This window comes from Theropithecus gelada, chromosome 14 (genome assembly GCF_003255815.1).
Source record: "Theropithecus gelada isolate Dixy chromosome 14, Tgel_1.0, whole genome shotgun sequence".
Lineage (NCBI taxonomy): Eukaryota > Metazoa > Chordata > Mammalia > Primates > Cercopithecidae > Theropithecus > Theropithecus gelada.
The window spans coordinates 109,639,286-109,663,715 of NC_037682.1; the positions used below are offsets into that span (position 1 = coordinate 109,639,286).

The window sequence follows — 24,430 nt, forward strand, 5'->3', positions numbered from 1 at the left end:
CCTGGAGTCCTTGACAGAGAAGACAGGGTCTTTCAACAAGCTCTTCTGAGTACTTAGTGTCTGGAACCTTTTGAAATGCAGTGTGAGGTGAATCCATTGAAGGGAATACAGTATGGTAAGAAATTGTGGTATGAGAAAGTCCAAGAATATAAACAAACACCTACACATTGGTATGTATCCCCAGTTCCTTCCCAGGCACTGGCCTTATGCCCAGCACCCGGAAACTCTCTTTGGAAGGTAGGCGTTCGTGTGAAGCAGATTTTACCTGGACCTAAATACTAACCCGGAGGAGGGAAGGAGAGAGAGCCTGGAGGAGGAGCTGTTGTAACATTTGTGGTGCCAGGGTCATGACCAAGGTCATCCATACCAGGAGGGCCCTGGCAATGATTCCAGTATTAAAGGTCCACCTTGCCAACTTCTCCAGAGAAGGTATGGGAATGAAAACGACCCAAACGCCTGTGAATGTGCCAGAGGTTCTTAAGCAGTTTGGATGTGTTATTTCACCCAGGCAGGTGACATTTCAGACACAAACAGACTGAGGCTCAGAGAAGGTAAAGGAACTTGTCCTGAGCACAGCTGGCAAGAAATAAAACTGGACCCCAACCCCCAATCAGTCAAAAATCGAAGCGCCCAAATCCCAAACTATTAAACATAATTTTTATTTCATCCAAGGCAAAGCTAAATACAATTCTACAATGCAAAACTTGTTGTAGAGGCCAGTCTGATTACATCCGTTCTGAGCTTGAACACAAGTGAGTTCTGGGTGTGTGTACATCCGCGCCTCCCAGAGGCACTCACACACCTGAGGCCTCCCAAGACCCATCGCTGCATCATTTGATCTATAGTTATATAGGAAAATTCACTATGGGTATTGTTGTCATCCAAGCCAGAGGAATAAACCATGCATAAGATAGTCAAAAGCACTGCATATCAGGCGGGAGGTGGGAGGGTAGGGACTCCAACCTGGGACAAAGTAAAGTAAAGCAAGCTATAGGATTTTCCCGAGAAGTCCCCGCTCCTGGAACTCCCTCCCGCCAGCCCTCTGATGGCAGCTGTCTGTAACAGTGAGATGAAGTCATGGAGTGATGGAATGTAGGAGCATGGCTGGTCTTCTCTATCTTTGATTCTTTCTCAGTCTCCAGATGCCTCAACAGGCACAGCTCAGGCCAAGAAAGACGGCTCCTGAAATGTCCAGCACCTCCCCATCACGCATCACCCCTTCCATGCACAGCCCACCCACTCCACAGTCACGTCACCATGCACCCATACTGCCTGCACACGCACACTCCACACAAGCACACCCCACCTCCTGCCATCTCACAAGCATGCTCTCACGCTCTCGCTCCACAGGAGCTCTGATCGGCCTGCCGTATATAGGCTGAGCCCCATCGGCTGCTCTCCCCAGGCCCCTCTAGCATCAGGGGTTTATTCGGGCTGCTTTCTGTTCAATTCCTACATGAGGAGAAGCCCAGAACCTGGAATGCTGATGTCATATTTTGTAGTTGATGAGGAGCTCGGAACTCTGTCTTTGGTCTCACTGGCATCACTCTCAGTGCAGCTGCATGCGCCCAGGTCTCTCAAGATCGTATTTGTAAGTGGCTCTCTCTAGCCCACAAGCCCTGGAAGCCACCATCAGAGATTTGCATGCACTGAGGGTCCACTTGGGGAAGACAGCTTTGCCCACATACATCCTAGTACAAATCCATGCCAGTGTTTCTCCATGGGTATAATGTTGATATTGGACAGGATGATTCTTTGTTGCGGGGACTAAGTTTAGCATTCTTAGTAGTGCCCCCAGGCATGGGGACAACCAAAAATGCTCCCCTACAATCTCAATCACCTCTATTGAAAACCATCAAACAAGAGCCATGGACAAGAAGCTTTAAGCATCAGAGTCAAGGTTTCTAATATTGCAAAGACTAAATAATTCCAAGGGGGTGGGATGGAAAGAAAGAGAGACAGAGAGAGAAAGAGAGAGAGAGAGTGTGTGTGTGTGGGGGGGGGGGGGGGGGGGGGTTGTAGAGATGGGACACAGAGATGAAGACAGGACAGACTTGGAACTATCCCTGCAATTAATACCTGGCTTCCCAGATCCCTTTCCAAGCCAAAAAGAAGTTTTTAGACAAAACTCGCCAAGCCTCACAACAGTCCTGTGAGGTAGGTAAGTATTATTACACCCATTTATTTGGTAGATGGAAAGAGCTGAGCCCAGAGAAGCTGCATGATCCATCTAGAAATCAGCAGTAGACCAAGGGGAGGAAAGAGAGGATGGTGCCCTTCCTCTCCCTACTCTACGTGCCTTGGCTTTCTCTTAAGACGAGAAGAGGAGCTCCAAGGTGCTCCGCCTCTTCAAATGTCACCATTGAGAAGGAAGAAGAAAGCAGTTTTGCATGAAGGCAGCTGTAAGAAGTTCTCTGAATGGCTGGTGGCTCTGGTCTGTCTGCTCCCAAAGCCAGGAAAATCTGAACCCCAGCCCGTGACAGGTTCTGGGTAGAGAAGAATGGGAGGCGCATAGGCAGATCAGACAGGGAACTGATGAGCCCAGCAGGTTGGCTAAGGGACACTGGCCACAGCCACGGGTACCCTGAAGGTGCTACTGGTCCTCAGTCTCCCCCTCCTCCACCCTCTCAAGGTTTGCAACTACTTTTTGACAGGGAGAGCTCTGAGGCAGATCCCAAACTCTCTGAAAAAGAGGGCTACTACTCTCTCATCCCTCCTAGGGGCCCAGAAGACAAGGCATCAAAAAATCAGTAAGGAAGAGAGGGACTGGAAGCAGTTGGGCAGAGAGGCCTGTTATCACTTTTCCCTACCATCCCTGGCCTCACCAGTTCTGCCCCACAGGGACTCACACACTGGGCTCCATCAGGAGATCCCACTCCCAACATCACCGCCTCCCGTTAGGGCAGGCTAGAAATGGCCAGTGTCTCCAAGATTCAGTCACTGGCCAATTCCAGCCTCATGGCCCCCTCTATGACCTTGGGGAGTGGAGGGCTGGCGAACCATCACCAGCGCCACACCAGACTCTGCTGTTATGTCAGGACATACCAGCTGGAGAGGACGGGGGTAAGGGCTAGGACTCAGGACTAAGGCACAGTCTAGCCCCACACACAAGGGGTGTGCAAACCAGCTCTGGGAGAAACAAAGGAAAACTACAGGCATCCACTCCCTGCTCCTCCCCAACCCCAAGGTGGGAGGGGGTGGCCCAGCTGAGCAGGAAGCATCTGGGAAATCCAAGGACCCCCTCACCCAAAGGAAGAAAGTCCCTGAGGCGAAGGCAGGCCCTTGACCCAGGGCTGGGAAATGAACAACCCTGGGGGCAGGGCGTGATGGATGGCAAGGGAGGAGCGAGCCAGTGGGAGGTTGGAGGGTGCAGCCTCTCAAGTAGGAGGAGGAACAACAGGGGAGAGCTGAACTCGGGAGTGCCCAGAGTGGTGATGGTCCTGCCATGCCAGGGGAGGGATTGCCAGCATTGGCAGGGATGGGGCGGGCATCCCAGAAGCCCAGGACACTGGCTCGCTACCTCTGCGGCCCAATTCCCCAAGTAAAAATGCTAGGAAAGGCATAGGGAGCACTCCGGTGCTCCAGGAAGGCTCGAGGGGCCCCTTCCTGAGCCCCTCAGTAGCCCAAAGAGCAGAGGAGCAGGCTAGGTGGCCAGAACCTCTCAAGATAAGGCGGCCAGCCCTGATTGGGAGGGCTTAAAAACTCTGAGCAGGGGAGGGAATAGGCAGACAGGGTCCCGGGGCAGGGGAAAGGAAGTTCCCTACTTGGGGGACTGTAGGGGATCTGGCATCCTATGAAGCCGAGGCAGCTTCTCACTGTGGGCCTGCCCCCATCAACTCCTACCCCAGGTCTTTTCCAGAGTCCTCCAGCTCACTCCCACCTCCAAAGGAAGCCACCTCTTCCTACACCCCATCTCCAGGGCCCAGCTCTTAGGACAGCCCTCACGGATCCTCCCAGTCCCCTGTGAAAAGAAGCCTGGAGGAAAACCAACGCCCTGTTTGTGCAGGGTGGGGAGACCGAAGGAGACCCCATCTGCCCAGGTGTCAGGGGACCAGCCCCTCAACACCACCCTAGCCTCTCGTTTCTTTCTCCTGAATCTTCCACAGACCCCCTCCCCTGGCCATCCCTTGTCCCTGGGGAGCCCTGACTGGGAAGGGGATGGGCAGGCTGGGCAGGACTCCGGTTTCTTGTGCCCGGAAAGACTACAGTTTGAGCCAAGCAGCAGATGTCTCAGGCACATGGGTTCTACGGACAGGGCTCAAGCATTAGTTTCATCATCAGAAAGGGGGCTCCCTGTAGCTGCTTAGCCCGAAGCAGGGCTCACACTTTCGAAGGTGGTTTCTCCTCCGCCTTGGAGCCAGGCAAGCCGTTCTCCGTGTTGTCATTCCCTGAGGAGCTCACGAGACACTCCTTCCTAGAGAGAGAGAGAGAGGGGACAGTGGTGAGGAGAGGAGCAAGAGTAGGGGGAGAACTGTGGCGAGAGCCGTGGGCCCTGCACCCAGCCCTATGCCTCTCCCTGGCCTTCTGCAGAGCTAAGGTAGCCAGAGGCCATGTCACCTAACCTCTCTGTACCTCAGTTCTCTCATTTGTGAAATAGATGTAGGGAAGACACCTTCTGCATGGGGTTGCTGGAAGCAGAAATGAGTACTTAGAACAGTGTCTGGCATGTAGAAAGTTCTCAACTGGCCAGGAGCAGTGGCTCATGCCTGTAATCCCAACACTTTGGGAGGCCAAGGCAGGCGGATTACTTGAGGTCAGGAGTTCGAGACCAGCCTGGCCAACATGGCAAAACCCCATCTCTACTAAAAATACAAAAATTAGCCAGGCGTGATAGCACGTGCCTATAGTCCCAGCTACTAGGGAGGCTGAGGCAGGAGAATCACTTAAACCTGGGAGGCGGAGGTTGCAGTGAGCTGAGATCGTGCCACTGCACTTCAGCCTGGGCAACAGAGTGAGACTGTCTCAAAAAGAGAAAAAAAGAAAGTTCTCAATAAAGCTTAGCTGTCACCTAGTTGTCTCAACATGGCAGAAAGCAAAGGGCACCAGGTGCTGTTCCCAGGGGTCCATTCCCAGGCTGTGCCACAGCAGGGGGAGGGGTCCAGGCCAGCAAGAAGTATGGTGAGGACGGAGTCCCTCTCCCCAGGCCCCCCACGCCTTCCTCCCTGAGCTCTTGTGACCAGCGGTATTAAGAGAAGAACAGAGTCCATGGAAGGGGCAGAGCAGGCAGTGGGTTTGGCTTCAAGCCAGGTCTGGGCAGAGTTTGGTGGGATGGAGCAGAAGACAGCAGGAAGGAGAGATGGTCAGATGGGAAGACACCTCCCGGGAGCCGTTCCACCCTGACTGCCCTGAGCTGGACATGCTCCGACTTCAGTGTGTCCCTCCTCCACAGCAGTGCCCAGGACTTCAGGCACGCACATCCAGCTTAGCATGTCTTGTTTTTAATAAACTCACTGTGGGCTGGGTGCAGTGGCTTAACCCTGTAATCCCAGCACTTTGGGAGGCCAAGACGGGCGGATCACTGGGTCAGGAGATTGAGACTATCCTGGCTAACACGATGAAACCCTGTCTCTACTAAAAAATACAAAAAACTAGCCAGGCGAGGTGACGGGCTCCTATAGCCCCAGCTACTCGGGAGGCTGAGGCAGGAGAATGGCGTGAATCCAGGTGGCGGAGCTTGCAGTGAGCTGAGATCCGGCCACTGCACTCCAGCCTGGGGGACAGAGCGAGACTCCGTCTCCAAAAAAAAAAAAAAAACACAACTCACTGTGACTCTGAAGGAACACTGTTGTCTTTTCTAGGTGCTTGTAAACCATATATTGACAAATACGTTCTCCATCCATCGATAGTAAGACTGGTTATTAAAAACAGAACCTAGTCAAGCTCCACACTTCTGGCCCCTCACAAGATCACCAAAACCCTCACAGCCTCTGGCCACAAGGCAGGCAGACAACCCTGGAGCTCTTCATCAACAACCCAGTTCTGGGGTCCTCCCCTGGTCCACAGCCCCAGTGTTGCTACCTGTACATCCCCTTCCTACCTCCAACTTCCACCCCCTCTTTCCAGAGTAAGTTCTGCCCTTTCCAGAGGAATTCCCTCTTCTCAGCAGAGCAGAATGTTTCAGCAAACAGGAGCAGAGTAGAGCATTTCTCCCTTCTCTGGATCTCGTGGTTACCATCACACTCTCTGTTCCAATGGGAAGCCATCTCGTCGCATCTGTCTTGCTCAGGACACAACTTTCAAATGCCTTTTCCCTGCTCTAGTTTTGCAAGGTTCACCACATGCTGCTCTGGAGCCTGTCTGATACTGTTCCAAAAACTCTAGGCTTGAGGGTTGCACCCTCCATACCTCCCCATCTTCCCTCCCCTTCCCCTTATAGATGTCTATTTTTATACCTGAACTTTTCCTAGGGCTCCCTGGGAGGCCATAGCTGCCATTTCAAACTTTTAAAAAATCACCCCCTACTGAAGTTTCAGAATTTCCTAATAGAAGAATTTCGCTCCCATCTCCCTAGAAGGGTCTTCCCATTTTAGAGTCTCTGTACATGGAATCTTATATTTTCTCTGATTTTTTCAAAGGCTCCCTGAGTCCTTTGGTAAGGCTCTCAGTTGGGTGGTACAAATGGAAAGAGAGGCTAATGGGACGGGAAGGAAGACAGTGGGATGAGGAAGAGTAGGTGGCTGGCGTTTGTGTATTCAATGAATTGAACGTATTCAATAAATACACATTGGGAGGATGGGGAAGAAAGAAAGCGAGGAGGGGGGCTGAGAGATGGGGTGGGGGTGGCAGGGATAGAACAGAGAGCGGTAGGAATGGGAATGGGGGGAATGAGGAGGCAGGTGGAAGGCTGAAAGCTGATGGGGGTGGATGAGAGGGTGGTGGGCTGCTGGGAGGACAGGAGTGTGCTCCAGGTCAACTCACTTCTTCTCCCGAGTCTTCTTCAGGATGAAGATGATGAATTTCTTGATCAGCAGGATGAGAATGAGGAGCCCGATGACCCCGCCCACGACAGCCAGAATTATGAGTGTCACTGTGTTGTCCACTTCTTCCACTGTGTGGCCCGAGTAGGGAGGAAAGGGAAGGCACAAAGGGAGCAAGGGTTACCTGGAGTCAAGCACCGTGGCAGTACAAGGGCCATGTAGACTCCATCCCCTGGCATCTGGGGCACATCCACTCCCAGACCCCCAGCCCTCCCCAGGCCTGCAGCAGGAAGCTGGAGAGGCAGAGCATGGCATCCATCAGGCTAGGGCACACACAAGGGGCCCTCTCCCCCACCCCACACATGCCCTCCCACAGATGTGCTCACACAAGTTCGGGAACAAATCAGAATTGGAGCCCATAACACTCAAGTTTGAGTGGTAACTTGATCCCGAAATTACCAGAAGAAAATTCCATTGCCTCTTTCTAGACCTCCTTTACTCACCCACAAAAAATTAAGAACCTCCCTATGATACCTCTTAGATGGTGAGAAGCATTTGGAGTCAGATAGTCTGAATTTCAAGTACGGGATTTAACTGTCACTAACTAGCTGGCGATGTTGGGCAGGTCATTGAACCCCCCTAGCCTCGTTTTCTTCATCTGAAAACTGAACTCCTGACTGATTCCCGAACCTGCTCCACCCAGTCTTCCTCCTCTCCACCAAACGAGACCAGACCAGACCAAACCAGATCAAACGAGACCAGATAAGACTAGACCAAACGACACAAGACCAGACCAGACAAGACCAAACGAGCCAAACCAGACCAGACGAGACCAGATCAGATTAGACCAAACCAGACTAGACCAAACCAGACCAAACCAGACCAGACCGGACCAAACCGGACCAAACCGGAGCAGACCGGATCAAACCGGATGAGACCAAACCAAACAGGACCACACCGGATCAGACCGGACCAAACCGGATCAGACCAACCGGATCAGACCAGACCAAACCGGACAGAACCGGATCAAACCGGATCAGACCAGATCAGACCAGATCGAACTGGATAGAACCGGATCAGACTGGACCAGACCGGATCAGACCGGATCGAACCGGATCAAACCGGAACTGACCGGATCAAACCGGATCCGACCGGTTCAAACCGGATCAAACCAGATAGAACCTGATCAAACCGGATGGGACCGGATCAAACCGGATCAAACTGGCTCAAACCAGTTCAGATCGGATGGAACCGGATCAAACCAGATGGAACCGGATCAAACCGGTTCAAACCGGATCGAATCGGCTCAAACCGGATGAAACCGGTACAAACCGGATCAAACCGGATGGGACCGAATTAAACCGGATGGAACCGGTTCAAACCGGATCAAACCGGATGGAACCGGATCAAACCGGTCAAACTGGTTCAAACCGGATCAAACCGGATGGAACCGGATCAAACCGGATGGAATCGGTTCAAACCGGATCAAACCGGATGTAACCGGATCAAACCGGTTCAAACTGGATAAAACCGGTTCAAACCGGATGGAACTGGTTCAAACCGGATCAAACCGGATGGAACCGGTTCAAACCGGATGTAACTGGTTCAAACCGAATGGAACTGGTTCAAACCGGATCAAACCGAATGGAACCAAACCGGATCAAACCGGAGGGAACCGGATCAAACCGGTTCAAACCGGATAAAACCGGATGGAACTGGTTCAAACCCCCGGTTGAAACCGGATGGAACTGGTTCAAACCGGATCAAACCTGTTCAAACCAGATGGAACCGGATGAAACCGGATCAAACCGGTTCAAACTGGATAAAACCGGTTCAAACCGGATGGAACTGGGTCAAACCGGATCGAACCGGTTCAAACCGGATCAAACCGGATGCAACCGGATCAAACCGGTTCAAACCGGATAAAACCGGATGGAACTGGTTCAAACCCTCGGTTGAAACCGGATGGAACTGGTTCAAACCGGATCAAACCTGTTCAAACCAGATGGAACCGGATGAAACCGGATCAAACCGGTTCAAACTGGATAAAACCGGTTCAAACCGGATGGAACTGGTTCAAACCGGATCAAACCGGATGCAACCGGATCAAACCGGATCAAACCGGATGCAACCGGATCAAACCGGATCAAACCGCTTCAAACCGGATGCAACCGGATCAAACGAGATCAAACCGGACGCAACCGGATGGAACTGGTTCAAACCGAATCAAACCTGTTCAAACCAGATGGAACCGGATGAAACCGGATCAAACCGGTTCAAACTGGATCAAACCGGTTCAAACCGGATGGAACCGGTTCAAACCGGATGGAACTGGTTCAAACCGGATCGAACCGGTACAAACCGGATCAAACCGGTTCAAACCGGTTCAATCCAGATGGAACTGGTTCACACCGGATCAAACCGGATCAAACCGGTTCAAACTGGATAAAACCGGTTCAAACCGGATGGAACCGGTTCAAACCGGATGGAACTGGTTCAAACCGGATCGAACCGGTACAAACCGGATCAAACCGGTTCAAACCGGTTCAATCCGGATGGAACTGGTTCACACCGGATGCAACCGGATCAAACCGGATCAAACCGGATGGAACTGGTTCAAACCGGATGGAACAAACCGGATGGAACTGGTTCAAACCGCATCGAACCGGTTCAAACCGTATCAAACCGGTTCAAACTCGATCAAACCGGTTCAAACCGGTTCAATCCGGATGGAACTGGTTCAAACCGGATGGAACCGGTTCAAACCGGATTCAAACCGGATCAAAACGGATGCAGCCGGATCAAACCGGATCAAACCGAATGGAACCGGTTCAAAGCGGATAAAACCGGTTCAAACCAGATGGAACCGGTTCAAACAGGATGGAGCTGGTTCAAACCGGATCAAACCGGTTCAAACCAGATGGAACCGGATCAAACCGGATCAAACCAGATGGAACCGGATCAAACCGGATGGAACCGGATCAAACCGGATCAAACCGGATGGAACTGGTTCAAACCGGATGGAACCGGATCAAACCTCAAACCGGATGGAACCGGATCAAACCGGATGGAACTGGGTTTAAACTGAATCAAACCGGTTCAAACTGGTTCAATCCGGATGGAACTGGTTCAAACCGGATGGAACCGGTTCAAACCGGATCAAAGCGGATGCAACCGGATCAAACCGGATACAACCGGATCAAACCGGATGGAACTGGATCAAACCGGATCAAACCGGATCAAATCAGATGGAACCGGATTCAAACCAGATGGAACTGGTTCAAACCGGATGGAACTGGTTCAAACCGGATCAAACCAGATCAAACCGGATGGAACTGGTTCAAACCGGATCAAACCGGATGGAACCGGATCAAACCGGATGGAACCGGATCAAACCGGATGGAACCGGATCAAACCGGATCAAATCAGATGGAACCGGATTCAAACCAGATGGAACCAGTTCAAACCGGATCAAACCAGATCAAACCAGATGGAACTGGTTCAAACCGGATCAAACCGGATGGAACCGGTTCAAACCGGATCAAACCAGATCAAACCCGATGGAACTGGTTCAAACCGGATCAAACCGGATGGAACTGGATCGAACCGGACGGAACCGGATCAAACCGGATCAAACCGGATGGAACCGGATCAAACCGGATGAAACCGGATCAAACTGGATCAAATCAGATGGAACCGGATTCAAACCAGATGGAACTGGTTCAAACCGGATGGAACTGGTTCAAACCGGATGGAACTGGTTCAAACCGGATCAAACCAGATCAAACTGGTTCAAACCGGATGGAACCGGTTATAAACCGGATGGAACCGGATCAAACCGGACGGAACCGGTTCAAACCGGATCAAACCGGATGGTAGCGGATCAAACCGGATGGTACCGGATCAAACCGGATGGAACCAAACCGGATGGTACCGGATCAAACCGGATGGAACCGGATGGAACCGGATCAAACCGGATCAAACCGGATGGTACCGGATCAAACCGGATGGAACCAAACCGGATGGTACCGGATCAAACCGGATCAAACCGGATGGAACCGGATCAAACCGGATGGAACTGGTTCAAACCGGATCAAACCGGATGGTACCGGATCAAACCGGATGGAACCAAACCAGATGGTACCGGATCAAACCGGATCAAACCGGTAAAAACCGGATGGAACCGGATCAAACCGGATGGAACTGGTTCAAACCGGACCAAACCGGATGGTGCCGGATCAAACCAGATCAAACCAGATCAAACCAGATGGGATCGGATCAAACCGGATGGAACTGGTACGAACCGGTTCGGACCAGTTCAAATCGGATCAAACCCGATGGGACCGGATCAAAGCAGATCGAACTGGCTCAAACAAGTTCAGACCGGATCAAACCGGATGGGACCGGATCGAACCGGTTCAAACCGAATCGAACTGACTCAAACCGGTTCAAGCCGGATCAGACCGGTTCAGACCGGATCGAACCGGATGGGACCGGATCAAACCGGATGGAACCGGTGCAAACCGGATGGAACCGGCGCAAACCGGATGGAACCGGATCAAACCGGATCGAACTGGCTCAAACCAGTTCAGACCGGATCAGACCGGATCAAACCGGATGGAACCGGATCAAACCGGATGGGACCGGATCAAACTGGTTCAAACCAGATGAAGCCGGATCGAAAGGGTTCCAACTGCTTCGAGCCGGATCAGACCCGTTCAAATCGGATGGAACCGGATCAAACCGGTTCGAACCGGATGGAACCAGCACAAACCGGATGGGACCAGATCAAACTGGATGGAACCGGATCACACCGGATGGGACCGGATCAAACCGGATGGAACCGGTGCAAACCGGATGGAACCGGCGCAAACCGGATGGAACCGGATCAAACCGGATCGAACTGGCTCAAACCAGTTCAGACCGGATCAGACCGGATCAAACCGGATGGAACCGGATCAAACCGGATGGGACCGGATCAAACTGGTTCAAACCAGATGAAGCCGGATCGAAAGGGTTCCAACTGCTTCGAGCCGGATCAGACCCGTTCAAATCGGATGGAACCGGATCAAACCGGTTCGAACCGGATGGAACCAGCACAAACCGGATGGGACCAGATCAAACTGGATGGAACCGGATCACACCGGATGGGACCGGATCAAACCGGATCAAACCGGATGGAACAGGTACAAACCAGATGGGACCGGATCAAACCGGATGGAACCGGATCAAACCAGATGGGACCAGATCAAACCGGATGGAACCGGATCACACCGGATGGGACCGGATGGGACCGGATCATACCGGATCAAACCGGATGGAACAGGTACAAACCAGATGGGACCGGATCAAACCGGATGGAACCGGATGGAACCGGATCAAACCAGATGGGACCGGATCAAACCGGATCAAGCCGGATCGAACCAGATCAAACCGGATGGAACCGGATGGGACCAGATCAATCCGGATGGAACCGGTACAAACCAGTTCAAACCGGATGGGACCGGATCAAGCCGGATCGAACTGGTAAACCGGTTCAAACCGGATCAGACCTGTTCAAACCGGGTCAAACCGGATAGCACCGGATCAAACCGGATGGGACCGGATCAAACCGGATCGAACTGGCTCAAACCAGTTCAGACCGGATCAGACCGGATCAATCCGGATGGAATCGGATCAAATCGGATGGAACTGGTTCAAACCGGATCAAACCGGATGGGACCGGATCAAACCGGATGGGACCGGTTCAAACCGGATCGAACTGGATCAAACCGGATGGAACCGTATCAAACCGGATGGAACCAGATCAAACGAGATGAAACCGGATGGAACCGGATCAAACCGGATGGAACCAGTTCAATCCAGTTCAAACCGTATCAGACCGGATGGAACCGAATGAAACCGGTTCAAACCGGCTCAAACCGGATTAAACCGGCTCAAACGGGATCAGACCGGATCAAACCGGATGGAACTGGATCAAACCGGATCAGACGGGATCAAACCGGATGAAACCGGATGGAACCGGATGGAAGCAGATCAGACCGGATCAGACCGGATCAAACCGGATGGAACCGGATCAAACCGGTTCAGACCGGATGGAACCGGATGGAACCAGATCAAACCGGATGGAACCGGATCAGACCGGATCAGACCGGATCAAAACCGGATCAGACCAGATGGGACCGGATCAACCCAGATGGAACGTGATGGAACCGGATGAAACCGGATGGAACTGGATCGGACAGGATCAGACCGGATGGAACCAGATCAGACTGGATAGAACCGGATCGGACCGGATGGAACCGGATCAAACCAGGTCAGACTGGATCGGACCGGATCAAACCGGATCAGACCGGATGGAACTGGATGAAACCGGCTCAAACCGGATGGAACCGGATCAAACCAGATCAGACCGGTTTGAACCGGATCGAACCGGATCAAACCAGATCAGACCGGTATGAAACAGGATCAAACCGGATGAAACCGGATCGAACCGGATCAGACCGGATCAAACCAGACCAGACCAGACCAGACTAAACTGGGCCACATCAGACTTGACCAAACCGGACCAGAGTAGACTAGACCATATCAGACGAGACCGGACCGGACCAGACCAGACGACGCCAGATAAGACTAGACCAAACCGGACCAGAAAAGACGAAATCGGACCAGACTAGACCATATCAGACTAGACCATATTCGACTAGACCGCACCAGACCGGACGAGACCAGATAAGACTAGACCAAACCGGACCAGAAAAGACGAAATTGGACCAGACCGGATCAAACTGGACCAGACCGATCAGACCGGATCAGATCGGATCAAACCGGATGGATCCGGATCAGACCAGATCAGACCGGACCGAACCGGATCAGACCGAACCAAACCGGATCAGACCGGATGAAACCCGATCAGACCGGACCGAACCAGACCGGACCGGACCAGATCAAACCGGATCAGACCAGATCGGACCAGACCAAACCGGACCAAATCGGACCAGACCAGACCAGACTGGACCGAACCGGACCAAACCGGATCAGACCGGACTGAACCGGATCAGACGGGACCGAACCGGATCAGACCGGACCAGACCAGATCAGACCAGTCCGAACCGAATCAGACCGGACCACACCAGATCAGACCAGACTGAACCGGACCGAACCGGATCTTGTAAATAGAGAGGAACATGCTGAATTCCTCCAAATAAATGAGTGACTGGATAACCAAATGATTTAATAAATGAGTGTAATCTAGGCTTCCTCCAGGGTGGTTCTTTCTGTGTAAAACAGTTCGATCTTGGAGTCACCTTGAAATGCTGAATACATAACAAGGCCAATCAACAGAGTTTGCTTCTGAATATTCATGCATAGATGATGCTCCCAGTCAATATGTTTGATTATTTTTCTGTTTACTGAGAACAACTTAATCCTCCCAATCGCTATAACCACAATCCTTGGAGTCTTCTTCAATGCCTTTTATTCAAACCCTTTATCCAATCTACCTGAGAATCCTGATGGCTCTAACTTTATAAAATTCCAGAATCTGATGGCTCACAATCCCCCTGGCCCTGGCCCAAGCCACCTCTTCCGTGGATGTCTGCAATAGCTTCCTAACTGATCTCCTCCCTCTATCATCTATTCTTGGCATAGGGGCCTGAGTGAACCTGTTCAGGCCTTAACTCCTCTGCTCCCAGTGGCTCCCACCTCACTCACCCTTCCAGTAAGGTGGTTACACATTCTGGCTTCACCTGACTGATCTCTCACTCTTTGCCCTACTCCAGCACTAGCCTGCTGTGATTCTTCACACATCTGCCTCAAGGCCTTTGCACTCACTGCTCCCTCCCTGTCTTCCCAAAGACGCCCTCATGGCTCCTCTCTCACTTTCTTCAAAAATCCCGACTCTATCGTTGTACTGTGAATTCCTCAAGGAAGAATGTGATGTATCACTCACAGCACTTTTTAGTCCAATGCATGACATTCAATCAATTTTTGCTAATGGAATACCCAATGGTATTAATAATCAGTATATATGGAGAAAACCTTACTAGCCACAAAACACTCACATGTAGCTTCTCTAACCACAACTCCAGGAAAATGCAGTCATATTCCCATTTTACAGATGAGGAAAACGAGGCTTAGAGAGGCTAAGAGTATTTCATAAGCTATTTGGTAGCAGAATTAAGTGTTCAAGCTGAGCTTTTCTAGCTTTTAGATGTAACTCCAGCAACTCTGGAAAGTGTAAAGCAAAAGAAAACACCAACACAGTCCATTTTGCCATTTCACTGTAATGCTGAGTTGGGTGCCCCCCAAGTCCTTCCCACTCCACTGCCCTGTACCAGCCCCTACTGCATACGTCTATCAACGACTTGGAGGAAGATGGTGGCGTGGTGCTGGAGATTATTCTCCTTGGGGTTCTTCACATGGCAGGTGTATTTGCCCGTGTCGCTGAACTCCAGGTCCCTCAGCACAATGGAAATGTTGTTCATCTTCTCCTTAGTAGAGCCTACCAGAGTGATGCGGTCATCGTCTTTCAACGTCACCTTGGGGTCAGACTTCTCATTCTTCACAGTCCCCTCTATGAGCTGGTGGAGGAAAGGCGTTGGAGAGAGAAGGTGGCCAAGAAAGAATCAGGGTCCTCAAGGGTCATGACATCACACCAGCCCACTCCTTAAGTACCTTCCCTGTCCAGGACCAGGAAGAGCCTGCAGTCACACCCTGCTCCTTGCCCCCACAGTTTCCTCTTCCAGCGTCAATAGCTCTGCCTGTTTAACCTGAATTTTGCTTGTTTCAGGCTAAACCCATTTCCTTTTATTAAGGTCTCCCTGGAATGCAGCACAGCTCTTACCGCTCTCTTCATAAAAGCCTTTTATGTAATGACTCCTGCAAGCACTGAACTCATTTCCCTCTGTCACCTCCCACCCAGCCTCTGCTGACACCATGCGCATCTGAATTCTGGCCCTCTATCAAGACCTGGATCAATCCCACAGCTCTGCCCGTCAGCACCCTCTGAGGTCAGCATTTAATTATAACCAGAGTTGGTCTCTTGTGGCTTCCCTGTGAAAGTCTCAGGTTGGATCCCCCACTAGATTGTAGAGTGAGTACTCAATAAATACCTGTTGATTGGTTCACTCCCACTCCCATCGCAGCCCCACCAATGATCCTGCAGCTCTCCCTCCTCTCTCCCTTCCTTTCTCCTTTCCCTGCCAGTCCAGCCTCATTTAGACTCTTCTCATTCCCTCTCTCCAAGCTTTCCAAGGCCTTTCTCTCTCCTGTTTGTTAGACTAAACTATTGATTTTTAGACAAGCAGTCCAAGCTCCGGGTATTTCTTAAGACCAGACAGAGGACTCTAGCCAAGAATTCCAACAGTCCCCGAATGCTGGCAACACGATCTATGCATCTCTCTCAGTTACATTCTTCCTGGCAGGCTCTGAAAAGAATACTGGGAGAAAGGGTGGCAAAAGGTTCTGGGGACCATCGCAGTGGGTCTCAGTCCGGAAGTGACCAGAGCCTGGGAGGGAAGGCATGGGTAAGGGAGGCTGGGCTGTACTGTCCTTCCTCCAAATACTTACAATCTTGAATGCATCACTGCTGTTGTAGGTCCACCGGAAGTGGAGGTCCTCGAAGCCAAAGCAGCTGGAGAAGGTGCAGGGCAGCAGGATCTCCGTGCCGTTGACAGCGTAGATGTTGGTGGCCTTTCCCACAGACACCTCCAGCGACAGGGTTACGGGGAGCAGGAAGAGGCCTGTGTAAGGAGCACCGCCTCCTTAATAAAACCCCACCAAAACCTCAGCCTGGAGCTCTGGAAGGGGATGCTCGGACAGGGCGGAGTGACTTGGCCAGCAGGGAGGTCTCTGTCACCCTCCGTCCCAACTTCGGGAGGATGGCTCTCTACTCCAATTAACACCGTCTGGGCTGCCCTCCATCATTCTCCATTTCTCCCCTGGAAAGGACTGAATTCTGGATCAGGGAGTAGCCCTTGTGGCGCTCTGGATGACCACCAGGGGTCACCCCAACCCAAGGAAACGAAGGCCTGGCCGCTGCCGCGAACCGCGCCCGCTCCACCCCTCACCTGGGGACGCAGTGCCTGGAAGCGCTCCTGTCGCACCCACCCCAGGACGCGCAGGGCGGGCTCCCTTCTGTTTGCAGGGGAATTCCCCTAGGACAGTGCGCACCTCCCGCCAGGTTTTCAGGACTGGCGGGTGGGGCGGGCGGGGCGGGCGGGGCGGTCGAGGCGGGGGAAGAGCCGGGTCCCGTAAGGTGAGGAAGAGAAACGCGGCCGCCGCAGTCCCGGGCTGCCGTCCAGCAGCCTCTCGTTCCCCCGTACTGGAGGCTCCTCCCTGGCCCCCAGGGGCTGAGAGGCAGAAGGACACGTTCGGGCTGGACCTCGCTGGGTCAGCCGAGTTCGACGCACTCTGGCCGCCAAACGGGAGCCTGGGAACCGCAGGAAGACGGCCGGGCGGGGAGGAACACGGCGCGGGTGGGGACCAACGCGGGTCTTGGAGCTGGGCAGCCGCGGGGGCGCGCGGGCGCAGCCAGGGTGGGAAAGTCACAGGCAGAAGCCACCCTGGGGAGGGATTCCCGGCCAGCCCAAGTGCACGCGCGCGGGGGCGGGACGGGGAGGGCGCTGGACACGCGGTCCCGTCCTGAGCCCGGCAGCCCGGCCTCCCTGCCACACTCCGCCCCCTCGTCCCGGTGCGTCCCCGAGCGCCCCTAGGCTTCTTTTTCACGCTTCGTACCTCCTCCCCAGCACTCCGATGCGACCCCTCTCCGCTGGGACAAGCCCTCTCCGCTCACGGCCTCCAAACTGCAGCTCCGTGTCCTTGTAAGGGGGCCTGGTTCCCCGCCCCCTCCCCACCCCATGTCCTGCAGATGCCTCAAGGAAACCCCACTCGCCTCAAGGTCGGTGGGGGCGGGTGTCCGGAAGTGGATGCCTGCCTCTCCTCGTCCCTAGGGGAAACTGGCACCTTCCACCCCCACTCTCAGGAAGGCCCTGTGTTGTCTAACTTAATTCCCTGTTCTGCATCATAAACCTCTTGTTTTGCCCCCACCAGATGATAATGCGTCTTAGCAATGCTTTTCAAATGACAGAAAAGGATTTCCAAGGAGAGCTGGCAGCCCTGCCGGCTCAGCTTCTTCCTGTGCCCTTAACTTCTGATGACAAAGTGGAGTGCTCATAGCCCCCAGCCCTAAAATCACTCCCCGTGGTCCAGTAATCCCATCGTGATCCAGCCACTGCCGGTGACAGTAGTAATAACTGATATTAACTGAGCATCTACTATGTGCCAGGCACATTTCATCCTCACCTGTCCTATGAGTCACCTACTATTATAGGTCCACATTGTAGGTGAGACAACTGAGCCTGGAGAGGTTAGGTAACTTGCCTGCGAGATCCGGATCTGCCCACCAGGGCTCTGATTAGTGCTGGGAAGTTATTTCAATTAGCCTTCATTTTTGGTCAGCTTCTAGGATTCATGGCCAGCCAGAATTTGTTCTAGAGCTATGGTTTTCAAACTTGAGAGTCATCAGAATCCCCTACAGAACAGCTACAGCTGGCTCCACGCAGCCCCTGGAGTTCTGATCCAGAAGGTATGGAGTGGAACCTGAGCTTTTACATTTCTAAAAAGTTCCTAGGAGATGCTGTGAGCAGGGACCACACTCCGAGAACCACTGTGCCAGAGGATTTGTGGATACTAACTCCAACTTTTATTAGAATGCTCAAAGGCATGTATAATGTTCCCATTTTATATATGATGAAATTGAGGCTCAGACAGGTTAAGTTGACTTGCCCAGGGCCACACAGTAAATGGTGAATTTGAGACTGAGCAGTTACTATAGGATAGGAGAGGTATTTTATATACACTGTCTCATCATAATCCTTTAGGTTACTATTATTAACCTTCATCATAATCCTATAAGTTACATTTTCCTTCTCAATAAACAAATGAGGAAACAGGCTTAAAGAGATTACCTTGCTCATGGCCACACACCCAGTGAGTGGCATAAGCAGCATTCAGATATTAGCCCCCCTTTCACCACTCTGTGACCAACCGTGCTCTCCAAGAAAACACTGATCAGGGCTTAGCATTCCATAGAACTTCTGCCTTTCTGTTTATCTCTGCCCTCCTCCGCCCCATCTCCCCCAGAGGTCTAAGGACAGAAGCCAGACACAAGATCCCACTCTCCAGTCTGCAGCCAGCACTAGAACCTTCTGGTGGGAGACACCGACTCTGCTTCCCACCCTCCGTAGCCCCCACAAACAGGAAGTGAATGCAGAGCAGTGGACAGGGAAGCTGTCAGACAACGCAGCTTCCTGATAGCTAATGGCCTCCCTCAGGGCACCAAGGAGTGTGGCTGCTCCTCATCAGCATACCGGTCCAGGAATCAGGGTCCCGGAGGAGATGGGGCAACTCAAATCAGTGCCCAAATCTCCCCACCTCAACCCCAGCCAGAAAGAGATATTCAAGAGCACAAAAGATGCATGCGAAAAGGGAAATCTTGTTGGTTGCTTTAAATAGAAGCAAAAATGAGCAAAAGACGGGTCCAGAAGAGAGGAGTACACTATTTCTTTAAGGTCTGGCTCATGACACAGTACACATTTCTGCCTGATTTGTGTGCGTCTATGTGGATGACTTAACTCGAATACACTCAGGACTCTGCAAGTGAAGCATTGCTACTTCCTCAGTAGCTGGAAGGGGAAAATGAAAACCGACAGAAATGGTTTCACAGAGTCCAGAGCCCTGTCCAAGTGAAAGCATCAGAGAGGGGGAGCAAGCCTGGCTTCTTCAGTGCACAGCCCTCCCAGCTGGGAGTCATGCAGTCCAGCCAGTTATGTCTGGGAGGGTCATGCACGAGAAAGCTGAGGGGCCTGCCTCCCACTGAACTCAGTGTCTCCTACGAGGTTGCTCTGGGGGAGAGGGAGGAACCAGGGGCAGGTGTTGGTCCACAAAGGCCCCCCGAGGGCTGCTTCAGGATGACCAACCCTGGAGAGGACTGGTGAGCATGCGCAAGGCAGGCCCCACTCTGCCAGCTGACCTTGAGAAAGTCAGAGGTGCCACATCCGGTGTGCATATCCCCAAGCCAGGGCAGGGATGCCTCTTTCCTACTTCTCAAGGTTGGTGTGAAGCCAAAACAGGAGATTATAAAACACAAGAGGGGCTTCCATGAGTGGGCACCCTGCAGATAGAGGAGGATGGTATTTGAAAGGGGAGCAGGGGACAAGGGTATCCCTCATCACAGGTAGCCAGGGCACCCCTAGCTTCCCTGAATAACCAGTGTCAGCCAAGAATGTCTCCAGGCCATTCCCACATTGATCTGTATTTTCACCCTGTACCACTTCTTGGCTTATTTCCATGTGGCCGTTTCCCTGGAGTAAAGAAAGCCTTGCTTTGCTCTTTTCTGAACTTAATTCTAGAATGTTAAAGTGCACATGTGTGTGTTTGAGAGTGGGGAGCCTCTTTCTGGCACTGTGGACTTGAGGAAGAACTCTTCCCAGTCATGATCCCGTGGAATTCCATCCTGAACCCCAAAACCTTGCTTTTCCTCCCTAAAAGGCCCTATCCACTTAGCCACTCTCAGAGCAGCTATTTTCTTTGCCTTCTCTGAAGTCCTCGGCCCCCTGCCATCCTATCTGGGGTTTTGTCTGAGGACTGACTCAGGAACACTTTTGTTAAAGTGGAAAAGTATTCAGCACATGCAAATCACATTATTAAATATTCACACCAGCAGGAATCTTATGGCAGCTACCATTTATCCCAAGGCAAATGTGGAGGCAGGAAACATTCCACCACCTTTTCCCACATCCAGGGATCACTCACAACCACCCCAGGAAAGAGGGGCAGGCTGGTAGCCACTCTAAGTGTAGCTCTGAGGGCTTGCTGGCACGGCGAGTGGACACACGGCTGACTTTGATAGGGAGGCTGATACACTCTGGCCCAGGGAGAGTTAGAAAGGCTCAGAGCTAGAGCTGAGTGCAGAAAGTGGGCTGAGGCCAGCAGGACAGGACCCCTCCTGGGGTGCAGGCCCTGGGGGCTTTGGGAGGCAGGGCTGGGCCAGGCAAGGCCCCTGGGCCCAGAGACAAAGGAAAGATTTCAGTTCCCTCTCCCTAGGCAACCTGCCTGCTTCCTGCCCACCCCCAGGAGCTTTGCTGGGATGAAAGCATGCCCCTGAGACAGCAGGGGATGCTCAATGAAACCAGCTTTGCAAACAAGTCCCAGCAGCATGCCTGTCCCTCCTCTTACAGGCCAGAGAGCAGGTTGTGCTGGCATGACCCACCCCTGGCTTATGCAAAGATTCCTATACCTCCTTGAGGACTGGCAGTAGGGCAAGATGGTCTGCTGTGCCCAGTCTCCCTCTCATGCTGATCCCACCAGAAGGGAGCCAGTCAAAAGAGCTTTGGGACTCCAGCCTTCTCTCCCAGGTGCCCCCACAGGCTTGCACCTCCAGCAGGTTCAGAAGGAGAATTAAGCGTGTTTTCCAGGTTCAAACCCAGGATTCCAGATTCAAACTCCCTCCACTTCTCCCCTTTCCTCTCTTCTTCTCCACAGTCTCCTTGCTTCTTCTTTCCTTTTTCTCCCTCTGAGTGGGACTGTGCACCCTCTCCTTAATTGCATTCTCATTAAACAAGCCGTTAATAAGTACACACCAGGGGAAATAGGGTTGTGCAACAGAGCACTCTCACAAGTGATAATTAAACATAGATCACAGCAATTAAGTAAATGGGGGAACAAGGAAGGAGTGGGCAGGACAGAGAGATTACCAGTTACATGCTTAGGAAGAGATAGGAAAGCACATAAACCTCAATTGCAATAATACAGCCTTGGAAACTGCTTCTCAGTTTAAGAAAAGGGCATTTTGTTAGGTTATCAGAAATCACTTTGGTCTCAGTCTGTGAGACTGGGTTTGATATGGGAAGAGGGGAAGAGGACTCCTGGAAGTTCACTGCTCTGTACCCAGTCTCCAAAGCTATGAAAATAGCAGCTCTAGGCCCCCCAAGTCTTTATCCTTCCACGCCCATGCCCCAGAGCCTCACTTATTCTTCAGCCCTAAGAACAATCCCTATTTACCTTCCCCCTCACCAGACTTGAGTTAACTGGGAAGCAGCGTGGTGTGACAGAGCCCAAGAAACTCAGATTCTGTCCCACTTGGCCATCAATTGGCCATGCGCCCCTAGACAAGTCACCATCCCTCTCTGGACCATGACTTCCTCATCCCTAGGAGAATTCTGTGCTCTGCTTCCCAAAGTCCCTGCCAGCTCTGATGCTCCCAGGGAACACTTCCAGTTGGCTGTCCAGTCATCTGTGTGTCTCCCCTACTGGACTGACAGCAAGGATGTCATCTATGTCCCAAGCTCAGACCAATGCCCCTGTGAGGGCTCAGTCAGTGTTGCCTGGTCAAGGGCCAAAGGGACCTTGGTTGGAGCCCCTCTGCAGACCAGAGGAGCAGGGGACAGAGCAGATGAGGCCAGTCCTGGGGCCAGCAGGTCTCCCACCTACAAGTCACTCTGCTGTCTCCTGGGCTCCCAAAGCGTAGCTCAGAAATTCATCTAAACCTCCATCAACAGGCCTTAGCCCCTACCTGGTCTATACACCTGAACAGTCCTTGGAGAAGGTGGGGCTTCCACCTGGAGAAATGTACCGAGACTATGCCCACAATCCCCCTTACACACATGCGCGTGCGCGCACACACACAGATACATCATTTTCAGAGCCCTCTCGGTTGTCCACAGAGGCCTGGTTCTATGAGTATTCTAACAAACCAGGGACTGGCATCCCCCACCCAGGAACATAAGCCAGAGGTGTGAAGTGGGGTCGTTTAATGACTGTCTGACTTTGAATTCCTCAGTGACCCTTTACCCCTGCCATTGCCACCATGGGGACCTGGGCTGATCTGAGATTCGATGGGGGGAAGAAGCATGGAATGACGTTGTGCCCACCCTGTGAAAAGGAGCCTCAGGCCTCACTGACGCCCACTTCATTAAGGTCACTGTGAAACCAGCATGACATCTGTGCCAAAGGTACAGGAGAAAACACGGGTGTCTTCCACCTCGCCGTACGGAGGTAAATAAACATCCGAAGTACAAGAAATACTCTCTCCCCTCTTCACCACCAGGCACCAACCTGATAGATCTGCACACAGTTTACATTCGCAGAAATAGTAGCCACTTCCCTTATAGGCTTCTATCTCCCTGTTTTGAGCACAAATACCTACATCGTGTGTCTTTCCCAATGCAGGGAGCTGCCGAAAGCCAAATCTGACCAATATAAACAGGAAGAGATGCCGTTGCCGGAGATGGAGTCGGCTTACATTAAAGTCTGGCTATGATTTATGAGGAGATTACATTCTGGACTAATATCATTCCCTAATCTCTTGGAGTTTGACACTCAAAACTCTCATGTGCATATTAATAGATATTAATAATGCTTCTTCCTCCGTGTCCTCTGGACAAGTCTCCTCTGTCTCCATATTCACTCCAAAAATGAAGAGCCGGGAGCAGGTCAAACAGGTCTTCCCTACGGAATCTCCTTGTAGGAAGACAGACAAGGCCCTTCCTAAAGGGTCTTGAATGATCCCGCAAGCCCCTCCAGCCCCTTCCAGCTTTGGGGTGCTGGTGTGGAGAAGGCAGTGGCTCCTGAGGGAGGTAGAGGGCAGAGGAGCAAAGCAGGAAAAGGGCCCAGGAAGAAGGGGACTCCCCCACCCCCAATTGGTGCATGCCTGGTGCCTGGGAAACAAGCAAACGGCTCTGGGCAGGGATGCAAACCATCATCCCAACAGTCACACGAGCAACCCACCTGGTACCCCCTGCACCCAAGGCATGGACCCCCTCCTCCAGCATCCTGAACCTCTGAACTCGGGAGACCCGCGCTGCAGCCCCAAGATCCAGCTCCAAAAACCTGGAGCCAAAGGTGCCAGAGACAGCAAAAAAACTCATCCTGAGACTGGCGGGCTGCTGGGGCAGAGAGGGACGCGCACGGTCCCCAGGGAGCACAGCCTATGAACCAGGCAGGAAGACGGCGGCCACGGTCCGCATTCCGTGCCGCACTCCAAAGCCCACCCTATCCAAGGCATCTTCCTTCTCGAGTGTCCCCTTCTCTGGGGGTGGGGGGAGGCAAGAGAAGAGACCAAGCTGGGGCTGCCTTACCCAAAAGCCCAGTGCCCAGCCATCTCGCCGGGGCTTTGCCTCGGTCCCCAGCCCCGGGCATAGTCCTGTTCTCTCCGGAGGGCGCGGGGGGCGCGGGGGGCGCGGGGATGGGATACTGGGCACAGCCGCGCTCTCCGCCCGAAGTCGGCGTTCTGCCACGAAGCTACCCCGGAGCTCTGCGCCGCGGGTCGGGGCTCGGGAAAGTTAGCGGGCAGAGAGCGAGAGGAGGGGGAGGAAGGGAGCGGAGGGGGAGGCGCGCTCGCCCGCTGCTGGGAGCCGGCTGCTGGAGCCGCGGCGGGAGGGAAGGAGGAGGAGGAGCCGGAGCAGGAGCAGGAGGAAGACAGAGCGAGCGCAGCGGCGAGCGAGGCTGCGCCT

General features: G+C 52.8%; 1 protein-coding gene across 2 annotated transcripts; it reads right to left on the minus strand.

Moving 5' to 3' along the window:
* Nucleotides 1–643: 643 nt before the first annotated feature.
* On the minus strand, nt 644–24,430 carry SCN4B (sodium voltage-gated channel beta subunit 4). 2 transcript variants are annotated; one of them, XM_025356641.1, is made up of 5 exons: nt 24,056–24,430; nt 16,488–16,660; nt 15,271–15,499; nt 6,919–7,048; nt 644–4,414 (listed from the first exon to the last, which is right to left on the minus strand). In XM_025356641.1, the coding sequence occupies exons 1-5, from the start codon at nt 24,114–24,116 to the stop codon at nt 4,321–4,323; spliced, it is 687 nt and encodes a 228-aa protein (XP_025212426.1). In that variant the 5' UTR covers nt 24,117–24,430; the 3' UTR covers nt 644–4,320. The 2 variants fall into 2 exon arrangements, with proteins under 2 accessions (XP_025212426.1, XP_025212427.1); XM_025356642.1 differs by lacking the exons at nt 15,271–15,499; nt 16,488–16,660 and having other exon boundaries at nt 24,056–24,367.

Coding starts and splice junctions, on each gene's coding strand:
- SCN4B (XM_025356641.1), bottom strand. CDS start 24,116: ATGCCCGGGGCTGGGGACCGAGGCAAAGCCCCGGCGAGATGGCTGGGC. Junction 16,661..24,055: donor GCTGGGCACTGGGCTTTTGG/GTAAGGCAGCCC, acceptor CTCCTTACACAG/GCCTCTTCCTGCTCCCCGTA. Junction 7,049..15,270: donor CCTCCAAGTCGTTGATAGAC/GTATGCAGTAGG, acceptor CGGGCCACACAG/TGGAAGAAGTGGACAACACA.